This window comes from Aristolochia californica, unplaced genomic scaffold, assembly GCF_029961685.1.
Source record: "Aristolochia californica isolate CCGP_79_NKW_82.1479 unplaced genomic scaffold, dmAriCali1.0.hap1 SCAF_2, whole genome shotgun sequence".
Lineage (NCBI taxonomy): Eukaryota > Viridiplantae > Streptophyta > Magnoliopsida > Piperales > Aristolochiaceae > Aristolochia > Aristolochia californica.
The window spans coordinates 14241168-14254447 of record NW_027181881.1 but is presented as its reverse complement, the minus strand read 5'-3'; the positions used below and the strand labels follow the sequence as shown (position 1 = coordinate 14254447).

Below are 13280 nucleotides of genomic sequence, written 5' to 3'. Positions count from 1 at the left end.
GAAGGACTTACCTTGGTGGGATCTGAAAACTCCATAGGTGTGGTATTGGTCGATGGTTCAGGGGGCTGAGTGATATTGTGATTAAAGGGCACAAATGAATGAGGAGTGGTTGGAAGGAATTGAAGACCCGGCGGAGCATCATTCGAGGAACAAAATTAGGTGTCCTAAAAAAGGGTAACATCCCTATACACAGTTAACTACCAACGAGTAGGATTGTAATAGATATAACCTTTCTGGGTCCAAAAGTAACCCAAGAAAATGCACTTTATAGAGCGAGGAGCTAGTTTATTTTTCTGAGGAGATGTGAGATGGACAAAACAAGTGTATGCAAAGAACTTCATAGGAAGAAAAAATGGGTCTTCACTAGGAAATAGTACGGAATATGGAGTCTTATGACCAAGTACAGATAGAGGTAGCCTATTTATAATAAAGCAGGCCGTAAGTATGGCAAAAGGCCAATAAAAGTAGGGTAACTTCATGGAGTAGAGGAGGCCCAAGGCAACCTCAAGAAGATGGCAGTTCTTTCATTCAGTGACTCCATTCTATTGAGGTGTGTAAGCACATTATGTTTGATGGATATGGCAATTATCTTCATAGAAGGACTGAAATTCACTAGACAAGTACTCTTTAGCATTATTAGGCTGAAGTATTTGAACTTTCTTGCCAAAGTGAGTGAACACCATAGCATGAAAATAATTAAATGTAATAAAAATTTCAGATCTCTCTGTAAATAAAAATTGCTAAAGGTAACAAAAACTCGTGAAATGTTTGAGACACTCAAAGGGCCCCATACATTGGAGTGTACTAAAGAGAAAAGTGCAACACTCTTATTTGTAAAGCGAGGAGAATATCCCTTGCCAACGACTTTGTTTTGGGAGCCATTAGTTATAGTATCAAACTTATCGTGAATACATGGAGATAAAGATTGTAACGCATGCTTGTTACTTGTGAGGTGTTCAGAGGCCCCAAAGTCTATAATCCAAGATGAAGAGGGGGAAGTGGAAGAAAGTATACCTAAAGAATTGGTGGCAACCGTCGTGGGAGAATGAATAAGAAAAGATACCACTAAAAATTTCATTTTCTCATGATTGAGAGTCACCTTTCCAGTTTGGGACTCAGCCTTGTCTTACCATTTATTATTGGTAATGGAGGTTGGAGGAGCCACGACCCATTGGGGTTTACCATGGAGCTTCAAACAAGTCTCCACAAGGTGGTTTTGACCACCACAATAAGTACATAACTTATATTAGAACTCTATTAGATTGTGTTATCATTTCAAGATAGACTTATCTTAGAGAGTTAGAGTTGGAATGTAATTAGGAGATTTAAAGGTTAATTGTATAAGGACTCTATCACTTCCTCTACTATAAATAGAGGTGTTGTAATCCTTGGTTGTATTATATTCAACTGCAGCTATTATGTATACCCTCTGCAACAAGCTGAGCATTTATGATGTTTTGTGCACCCATTTCTTGAATATTTTGGTCACCTAAACTTATCCACAATATATGGAATAAAAGACATCTTTCTTGTACTTCTTCTACTTCCCCCCCTCAAGTTGGGATGTAATGGCATTGATCCCAGCTTGAACCAAATATCATAGATGTATTAATAAGCCAAAATAATAGAGATATAGTAATAAGCCCTTAAACCAGGGAGAAGTGAGATGTTTTTCTGATATAGAAACTCAAACAGTGACACAAAACAAAGGGCATAAATTTGGATTTTTAATACAACAGAATACCAACATAACCTTTGATTCTTCCAATGAAAATATATCTTTAAATATCGATAAGATTGACATCAAATTTTCTCCTTCTAAAACTAGACTTAAATACCTTTCATCCAAGTATAAATTCTCTTCATAAAATAAATTTATCAGAAGATAAGTAATTTGATAGATTTCGGTCTCTGTCATCTGGCCGAACTAAGCACTGTTTCTCTTTTTTTTCCAGCATGACCATTGACTCTTCTAAGATCAATATGTCCTTATAAAAAACTCAGATCGAGAATTGGTTGAATAGGTAAGAAAATAAACTTATAGATATTTTTTTGATATATAATTCTCCATATAAAGTCTTGTTCTTGATAACATAAAATACCTTAGAAGTTGTAGTGTTTTGCTGGTGCTCGAACCTCTTTTGCAATCTGACCTTCGCTCATTAAAATATCGATTTATCTTTCTAGATAACTTTGATTGGAAAAAATAATTTTTCTTTGGAAAGTAGACTCAAATATATTTCCCTAAATATATAATTTTCAATATGAAAATCTCAGTATAGAGGTGAAAAACATAAATCAAACTACTAGTGTAGGGATTGAAAAAAAATAACTACGAACCTAGACTTAGGGTTTAGGGTTTAGAGAAAAGGATCTCATTATCTCTGTGAGTTGACCAAGTCAACTCATAGAACCCACTCTGATACCACGTTGAATTTAAGGACAATAAAAATACTTCATTGACTTCTTATAATTAGAGTAGATGAACCTCTATTTACAATAGAGGAGTGTAGTAGAGTCCAATTACAATAAAACTACCTTTGTCCCAATTACACCCAATTACACCCAAACTTTAACTCTTAAAGATAAGTCCTAGCATAATCAAATACCTCAATATAGATATAAGACAAACATAACTTAAAATAAAACTCTTCTAGGACATAAGATAAAGATGCCTTTGTGAGTCCTTCTTGATCTTCCAACTTATGTGATAAGGAAGTCAACTCATGGTAATCATGGTGGGTCCTAATTCTTATGGGCTTGGGCCCATATTGTGGGCCTTCCTTGGTCGTGTGGGCTTGGGCCTATCTTTTGTGTATGTCGCACAAAAGATGAAGCTTCTACATCTAAGAAAAAAAAATTTATATCGGATTATGATTATTTCATGGGTCCTTCTACATGGTTTATTATTTTGGTTCATGTTATACGTGTTGGAAGATGGTCGTGTTACATTACTGTTGCTGCTATTATGTCTCTTTGGATGAGACATTATTATTGAAGAAGACGTGGCCTTAGTACCTTTTCTCATACCATAATTTATTTAACTCTTAAAACTATCACGGTTGGGATACCATGAGAGTCGGTTCCCAGATTGGGATACCATGATAAATTTAACTCTAAAAAATATCACAGTTGGGATACCATGAGAATAAACCCACTACTCCCCCTATAATGGATTTTATTACTCCTACCACTTGAGAGTCATTGACCTATGGAGGGACACGGTGGTGGACACTTCAGAGTAATGCCGATAGACACACTACCTATAGAAGACGGAGTGTGTCCTACATCCAACATTAGGACTAGAATATGGAGCAATGTCTTACTAGCTAGGAGTGATTTTTACTCTCACTTATATTATGCCAGCAGGGCCTCATAGAAGGACGCAACAACTTGAGGGGGAGTGTTGGAAGATGTGCCATTTTATAATACAATATTTTATACATCATTTGCAACAAGCTGGGAGTTCATGTTGTTCTCTCACCCACAACTTGAGGTGGAGTGTTGGAAGATAAGCCCAAGCCCACAAGACCAAGGAAGGCCCACATACCTAAGAGTATTATATGATGGGCCACACCACCAAGGAAGGCCCACAAGATGAGCCTAAACCCATAAGAAGTAGGACCCACCATGATTACCACGAGCTGGCATCCTTATCAAGAAGGACTCACAAAGGCATTTTTATCTTATGGTCACGTCCTAGAAGAGTTCTAGTTTGAGTTATGTTTGTCTTTATCTATATTGAGTTATTTAATTATGCTAGGACTTATCTTTAAGAGTAAGAGTATGGGTGTAATTGGGACAAAGGTAGTTTTATTGTAATTGGACTCTACTAACTTCCTCTATTATAAATAGATGTTCATGTACTTTGATTATAAGAATTCAACAAAGTCAATGAAGTATTTTTATTGTCCTTAAATTCAACAGTACATAACCAAGCCTCTGTTCTAGAAGACCTAGAACCGCTTCTTCCATCTCTTGTTCTTTCTCTATATTTTCTATTGCGGCCTTCATTGGAGGATGAGACACATCTATTACCTGAATACATAGTAGATGACTCTTCATTGTTTGAGGTGGGAGAAGTATTTGGAATTCGTAGCAAAGTGACACTTTTATAATCGAAAGATGGAAGTGAGGAAGAGCTAAGAAGTTGATATTTGTCAAACAAATGGCTGCCACTAAATCTTCCCTTTGGTTTTTTTTGAACTGAGATGTTGGTGGAGTATGGTTGAGTGATCTTCCACTCTTGAATTAAACCGTGAAATCGAGTCTAATATTCATGAAGATTGTCACCTTAGTATTAAACATGTTTTGTAGCACATCTTGTAAATTCTTCACACTAGAATATAACTTTGTACAAGTGTTCCAAATGTGTATAGCTGTTTCTAAGTGAACAACATTGTTGTCTACATGTTCTTCCATACTATTAATAGCCCAACTAATCACAAATCGTCATCCTTAACCCACTTTCATAGGATGCATCTTCTTCCTCAATTTGTGGAGAGGGCTTGGTTAAGTGACCCAAAAAGTCTCGAGTAACAAGAAACCTCCTAATTGATTGAGTCCAACTAGGATAATTGGATAATCCTTTTAAGGGAATAGTAGTAATTTTGGGTATTTCACTCTTACTAGTATTTCTTTCAGCCATCTTAAATCAAAAAAATGCTTAGAAAAGGACAAATAAGAAGAGGATATGGTAATAAATCACACTCAAGATCCAAATACATAATTGCCAAATTTAAGAGTGAGTAAAATCGAGTTGCCATGGCTAAGATAAGTAACTTAAAGTCATGAATAGGCTGATAAATAGATCATTTTGAGGGGAGAGAATTTCCTATGCATTCCAAATTTGAATAACAAACCGAACCCTTTAATGCTTAAATTAAAATTGGAAATTTCAATTAACTAAAATCTACTTTCAAAGCTCTTCAAGATTTAAAACTTGAAAAAGATATCCTGGCAGAAAAAGATGAGATAATCTTGTACCAAATTAACATAAAAAATATCCACTAATTCAAACTTGAAAAAATCTTGTACCAAATCAGTTACTTTTAAATTGAGATAGAGTATCTTATCCACAAAATCAAGCACTAAATCAACCAAAAATTCGTGCCTATGTCAAGTGGAATCACCTTCCATTAATAAATCAAATGCTGTTATAACCTTAAAGCAAAACTCAAGAGGATAGAGTGAAAAACTCGTGCTTAACCCAAAATTCCAAAATCATGGCTAATCACATAAAAACCAAAAATTTTGAACTTTCTTTGAAATCCTTTTTGCAAATAAGGTCTCTTAAAAATCTCATCTTGTAGGAGGAAGTACCAATAATACATTATCAATCACTTTAACTTGGAAAAATTCAAAGAGCGAACTTCCTTATGCTTTGTAGACTAATCCGAGTATATAAAAAACTTGTCTTGAATCCAAATCAGCAAAGAAAGAATCTTAAACATTAGGAATTTGAGACAAGTCTCATGAAAGTATCAACTGAAGGTAAAATAATTCCCATCACGTAAACACTCTCTTCTTTAATAATCAATCTTGATAAGAAAAAACTTGTAACAACCGATCTTGATCAAACTTGTAATTTAGCTACAAGAAGACCAAGATTATAACATCTTCTTAACACAGAGAATTAATTTTGACAACTTCTCATATGAAAGACATCTTTCCTTGATGGAATCCAGAGATCAAATTCTCAGCATATAGCAAAGAAAATTTTTAAATAATAACCAAAAATAACTTATCTCTTGATGAGTAACTTGCATGAGATCTTCATAAACCTTTTTGTCTCACCTTAATGTGGGGAATCCTAAAAACTATGCTCTGATACCATGTAGAATTTAGTATCCAATGATAAGAACCTTGACCAAAGTAAGTAGAAGAAGGGAAGAAGAGGAAGAAGAAGGAGAAGAGAAGAGAGAAGAGAGCTTAAAAGAGAGCTCGACTGCCAAAGTGAAAGGGAGAGAGCTTAGACAATTTTGAGAAGAGAGAAGAGAACTTGATGCTCTACCTCTTAGCCAAAGGCCTCTATTTATAGTTTTAGGGTGTGTTACAATTACTATAATGCCCTTAGGGCTACAAGCTTTACAAAAGAAAAGACATATATAGACATGTATCTCTTCAATAATTACATTTTCATGACATCTTTATGAGAACTCTTCTTATTTACCAAGATGCCACCTCTTGGACTTGTGGGTTTTCTTCCTTGGACATGTGGGCTTGAGCCCATCTTCTAATAGATCAAAAAAACTTTAGGTTCAAGGTTGATTATCCCTTAGAACAAAAAATTTAAGGAACTAGACTCCCTAATTCCAAACTAATGAGAGTAATAATAATAATCATGGAAGAAAAAAAATAATCACGAGAATACAAACAAGATTTATATAGGTTTTCCTCAAGGTGAGACTATGTCCTCTCTTTCGCTGCTATAGTAATCCACTATAAAGATGAAGTAATTTACAAAAGAGATCACACACACTTACATGTGTTGTTTTTCTTTAACCTCTCTTGGCCGCAACTGAAGTTCCTCAGATGATCATACCATAATAGCAGCACCCCTCAATTATAAGAAAAAATCAGGGCAATCGTGATACAAGAGTAAAATTTCCAAATTACCCTTAATGACCACGACTCAGTGGAGATCCTTGATTAGGCGCCACAACTTAACAATCTCCTATTTAGTGGCTAATCCATCATCAATATCTCCTTTACAGCTGCAAAAACTTCTCAATCCTCAGAGAGAAGTCCAACTGAAGTTGCACACAACTTCAGTTTCTCAATAGTAACAGTCTTTGTCAACATATCAGTCTGATTCTGACTTCCTTAAATCTTCTCAAGTGCTAAGACTCCATCCTCGAGAGACGATATGATGAAGTGATAATGCAACTGTATGTGATTTTTTCTTGTATGATAAACATGATTTTGTGCTAAATGATTAACACTTTGACTGTCACAATACAACACATTCTTCCCATGCTTGAGACCTAATTCTTCCTAGAAGGATTACTGCCATACCATCTCTTTGTTGGCTTCGATCACGACAACATATTCTGCTTTAGTAGTGAAAGAGCAATATCTTCTACAACTTAGAGACCTAGCTAACTCTTGTACCACCCAATGTGTATACATATCAAGTGATACTCTTCCTGCCATCAATGTCTCCAGCCATTTCAACATCTACATAACCCTGTAATCCCAAGTCTGACTTTCTGAAACATAAGGCTCAATCTGTAGTGCCTCTCAAATATATGAGAATCCATTTCACTGCTTCCAAATGTTGTTTACTCGGATTACTCATATATTTTCTCACAACTCTGATTGCATGAGCTATGTCTAGTCTAGTGCACACCATGAGACTGCCAATTATAGAAGCATAAGGCACATTGGCCATGTAGGTTCACTCCTACTTTGTAGAAGGTGACTGCTCCTTAGATAGCCTAAAGTGACTAGCCAAAGGAGTTCTCACTAGTTTTGCATCATTCATGTTGAATCTGCTAAGCTCCTTCTTCACATATTCTTCTTGTCATAGTTTCAAGACATCAATGTCCCTAGTCAACCTCATCCCAAGGATTTATTTAGTAGCACCCAAATCCTTCATTCCAAACCTCTTGGACAACTCCCTTTTCAACTTATCTTTTCCTTGTTTGTAAGCACCTGCTATCAACATGTCATCAACATATGGCAGTAGAATGATGTAGGAGTCATCAAGCTTCTTCACAAACAACAATGATCCGCTTGGCACCTTAAGAAACCATTACTACTCATAAATGCGTCAAAATTCTTATACCATTGTCTTGAAGCCTATTTAAGACCATAAGAGCTCTTTTGAAGTTTGTACACCATTTTCTCCTTTCCTTGTGCTTTGAAACCCTATGACTGCATCATGTAAATTTCTTCCTTCATGAAGAAAGACTATCTTTACATGCAACTGCTCTAAGTACAAGTCTTCATTTGCCACTAGTCCAAGAACTTTTCTAATAGTAGTCAATTTCACTACTGGAGATAAATTTTCAATGTAGTCAATGACTTCTTTTTGTTGAAAGCCCTTTACCACCAATCTTGTCTTGTACCACTTGCTGCCATCATGTTCGTCTTTTATTCGATACACCCATTTGTTCTACAAGGCCTTCTTCCCTTTTGGTAGCTCAGTGAACTACCATGTCTGATTGGATAATAGTGAATCCATCTCATCCTAATTGGCCAACTCTCACTTGGTTGATTCATCAACTTGCACGACTTCCTCATAACTCTCTGGTTTACCTTTATTAATCAACAAAATATAATTCATGCAGGGGAGTGCCTCTATGGTGGTCTGCTAATTCTGGCAGATCTCTTGTGTTTTGTCACAAGAATATTCTGATTTATTTATTTGGGTATGTTTTCGTGGTCTTCCTGAGCAATATTCTTCATCTCAATAATTGGAAGATCTCTGAACTGAATCACTTCAAACTTCTTGGCTTCATCACTTCTGCTCCCAAAATTTGTTCTCAACTTTTCTTTATATAGGACACCTTCATTGAAGATCATTTACTTGCTTCTGATAACCTTACGATTTTGGTCATCCCAGAAGTGAACCAAACTTGGTACCACCATAGCCAATAAAGAAACATTTCTTAGATTTAGCATCAAGTTTATTTCTAACAACACAATCAATATGAATATAAGAAACACAACAAAAAACTTTCAAGAATGAAAGGTTTACCTCTTTTTTGTTCCAGACCTCTTCTGGTTTTTAAAATTAAACGGTGTTGAGGGATCTTTGTCGACCAAATAGGCAGCGGTGCTAATAGCCTCAAACCAGAACATCTTTGGCAATCTTACATGCAATCTCATGCTTCTAGCACGATCGTTCAAAGTCCTATTCATCTTCTCTACCACACCATTTTGTTGAGGTTTTCCAGGAATGGGCTTCTTCATCTTGATTCCATTATCAGCACAGTACCGCTTGAAATCATCATCTATGTATTTTCCTCCATTATCTGACTATAAACATTTCACCTTCAAATCTGTCTCATTATTTCTTGAAGGTATCATAGACATCATATTTGTTTTTTAGGAAATAAACCCATACCTTTCTGCTTGCATCACCAATAAATGTCACAAAGTAAATTGAACCACCAAGGGAGGTAACATCTAAAGTCCCCCACACATCAATGTGAGTCAACTCCAATTTTGTTTTCTTTTGCTCTTTTCCAGCCTTAGAAAAGCTAATACTTTTTTGTTGGCCAAAAAATGCAGCCTTCACACAAATTGTTGTTCACAATTTTCAACCCTAGCAGCTTCCCTTTAGAATGAAACCCTTTCATTCCCTTCTCATTCATGTGACTGAGCCTATAATGCCACAAATCAGTATCAGTAATAGCATCAACAATTGCAACTGTGTTTCTATAACTGGAAGTGATGTAAAGAGTTCTAGTTTTAAATTCCTGTGCAACAACCATGGCTCCCGTAATGAATTTCCAGGCAGCACCATTAAAAGTCACATTATGACCTTCATTATCAAGCTACCCTACTGAGATCAGATTACACATCTGTTTTGGTACATGTCTCACCTTGTGAATTTGTCACACTGTCCCGTTTAACATCCTCAAACTGACATTACCAATCCCGATAATACCCAAAGGTTCTCCATCAGCAAGATACGCCTTCCCATGATCTTCAGTAACATAATTCTCTATGATCTCATGATGTCCGGTGGTGTGAAAAGAAGCTCCTGAATCTAACACCCAAGAGTTAATAGAGCTATCAACCGACAAGGGTAAAACATCTTGTACCTCTTGCAGGATTAGATGTTGACAATTCTCCAGAGTGCATTCAACGAACTTCCTCCATGAGAATGGTATCCTGAACATCATTAAAGATCAACTTCTCATTGCTTACAGAATTGCTGACCACATCCCTCTTAGGCTCCCAAAAATTTGGTAGAGATGCCAAAAGAATAAAAGCACAAACCTCATCATCAAATTTAATTTGAGCAAAGGTCAATTGATTAACAATCATACTAAACTCATTCAAATGAGATGCCAATGATGTATTTTTTGTCATCTTTAAATTGAAGAGTTTTTCATTAGATGTACATTCTATTTGAGGAAGGCTTCTCATACATGTTGGACAAAATATTCATCATCAATGAAGTGGTTTTCTTCGACACCATGTTGTGAGCAACGTTCTTTGACAGTGTTAACTGGACTACTCCCAACACCTGTCTATCGAGGAGATTCCACTCATCATCTTTCATACCTTCTGCTTTCATCTGCAGAAGTGGTACATGCTATTACGGTCCCGGATCTCACACAATGATTCGTAAGGAAAGAATAAGAAAAGAATACGAAAAGAAGAAAATCAAGCTGAAGGGAAGCTAGAAAACCTTAGGTTCATTAAGGAGAATGCATACCCCTGAGCTACTCTACATCAATACTTGCCTTTGCCCATTTCTTTCACCCCTTTAGTAGGGTTCACACTAACAAGGTTCCAGATAAAATATTACAATAATGACCCTATGGCATATTAACTCTTCAACTGAAATAAAAATAAAGTAAAAGTAAATTGAAAGAAAAATAATTAACTTAATACTAAATGACTCAGTCACTGCCTTTGCATGACTCGACCTATTATTGAGGTCATAACATTACACCCCTCCTAGAGAAAGATCTTGTCTTCTAGCTCAAAGGTGGGGATGCGTGCCAAAACGTCACCACGTCTCCCCAAGTAGCATCTGAGGCTCAACCCACTGGATGACACAAGTTGTGTAAGTGTTGCAATGTAACATGCCGGTCAGAGAGATTGCGGTATTAAACCCATCATTGGTCCCCCCTATTGGCCGAAAGTTTCCTTTGAAAATTTAATTTTTTTCCTACTCTTCCTCGGAGTCTGTTCTTGTCCTGTCATCTTCAATCTCCTTTTCACATGCTTTGCAGCTCTCATAGGCATAGTCATTTGTTTGTAGCTCATGCCTGTAGATTGGGCACGAAGTATGCTCATCCAGCCATGGCTTGAGGTAATTTGGTTGAAATAAATGCTTGCAAGGCAACTCCTGCATGTTGTCATCTATACCCCAGTGCGACCTACAAACTTCACATTCTGTCTCTCTCCCTAGGTTTACTAAGATTTCATGTGTGACTGGAAGGATGGCAACCGCCACTTTTGAGGCTGGAGGTGGCTTATTTGGTCCAGCCCGAATTTCCTTTAGGGAAGCTTCAATGACAGAATCAAGGTCCTGCAACCCACTGATTTCATGCATAGTATTTACCAACTCTGCCAGTATGGCAGCAATCTTCACCGCAGTAGGAATTGAAATGGCTGGGCCTATGCCCATTATAGAAGGGTCCACTCCAACATTGGTAATCCTTTCTACTCTGCAATTGATCATCAATTCTTTTAACTAACTTGCTGGGCTCCCCTGTGTTACCTTGCTCTGATACCAATTGTTACAGTCACAGATCTCACACAGTGATTCGTAGGGAAAGAAGAAGAAAAGAAGAAAATAAAACTGAAGGGAAGCTTGAATACCCTTGGTTCGTTAAGGAGAATGAACAACCCTGAGCTCATTGAGGAGAACTCAAAACCCTTATTTACTCTAAATCAATGCTTGCCTTTTCCTATTTCTTTCACCCCTTAAGTAGGGTTCACGCTAACAAGGTTCTAGATAAAATATTACAATAATGCCTCTACGACATATTAACTCTTCAACTGAAATATAATAAAGTAAAAGTAAATTGAAAGAAAAATAAGTAACTTAATACTAAATGACCCAGTCATTGCCTCTGCATGATTCGATCTGTTATTGAGGTCATAACATGTGCAATTTTTTTACTGTACAGATAATCTTCAATTTGCATCCTCCAAAACGCAAAATCCATACCATTGGACTTGTTGATTTCTAGTGCCAATCTTTCTCCACCAGCCATTGCTCTCAATCCAAACCAAAGCTCTGATACCACTTGTTAGGAATTAGACACCCTAATTCCAAACTAATAAGAGTAATAATAATAATCGTGGAAGAAGAAAAAAACAAGCACGAGAATACAAGCAAGATTTAAACAGGTTCGCCTCAAGGTGAGACTATGTCCTGTCTTCCGCCGCTGCAGTAATCCACTATAAAGATGAAATAGTTTACAAGAGAGATCACACACACTGACAGGTGTTACTTTTCTCTAACCTCACTCGACTACAATTGAAGTTTCTTGGATGATCAAACCCTAATAGTGGCATCCTCAATTATAAAGAAAAAATTAGGGCAACTACGATATAAGAGTAAAATTCCAAAATTACCCTTAACGGAACAATAATTAATATATTGTTGATAGATTTAGCCTATGGCGTTGATTAAGCTCCATAATTTAACAAATAATTGGTTGCATTCAAGGCAAAAATGCTAAGGACAATTCATGAAGTTCTGGCAAATAACACCTTTCTTTCTCAAATTCAAACCTAGTGCTTTGATGAAACTAAAAAAGATGATTTTTTTATCATGGCATTGCAAGAAGAACTAAATCATTTTGAAAGAAATAAGTTTGAACTCTAGTGATTACACCCCTAAATCATCAAGTGATAGGAACAAAACGGGCTTTTGTGAACAAAGCTAATTAAGAAAATCAAATTGTGAGAAACAAAGCTAGGTTAGTTTCCAAATGTTACAACCGAGAAGATGGTATTGATTTTGAGGAAACTTATGCACTCGTGGGAAGACTAGAGGCAATTATGATCCTATTTGCCTATGTTTGTCACTTGAAATTCAGATTGTACCAAATAGATGATAAGAGTGCATTCATAAATGGGAACATTCAAGAAGAAGTATATGTTGAACAACCTGAATATTTTGAAAATATAAGTAACCTTAACTATTATGGTCCTAGATCTGACACAGGGATTCGTAGGGAGGAAGAAGAGAAAGATGAAGATAGCCAAAGGGAAGCTTGAAAACCCTAGAACTCGTCAAGGAGAGATTCAAGCCTGTTTAACCTAAAAATCAATGCTTGTCTTTCTCATTACTCTTACCCCTTAAATAGGGTTCACCCTTATAGGGTTTAAGATAAAATATTACAAAAATACCCCTATGGCCTAAAACTGAAAAAAAAAATATAAATTAAAGAAAAACAATTAAAACATTGATGTTATTGTGTGAATAACATTACACCCCATGGAAGAACGAGCTTGTCCTCAAGCTCAAAAGTAGGATCTGTATGCCGACGTTGCCATCCATTCGCAATTGTCAACCGCGGTATCTGTGTCAGCCCTTTGGACTACAAAAATTGAGCATCCAACCAGAGAAGCAATTT

General features: G+C 36.4%; 1 protein-coding gene across 1 annotated transcript; it reads right to left on the bottom strand.

The window, feature by feature from the left end:
* Positions 1-10855: 10855 nt before the first annotated feature.
* Positions 10856-11317, bottom strand: LOC137954913 (E3 ubiquitin-protein ligase AIP2-like). The gene has a single exon (XM_068801802.1). It carries the CDS (start codon positions 11315-11317, stop codon positions 10856-10858), a length of 462 nt encoding a protein of 153 aa, XP_068657903.1.
* Between the last annotated feature and the right edge of the window lie 1963 nt (positions 11318-13280).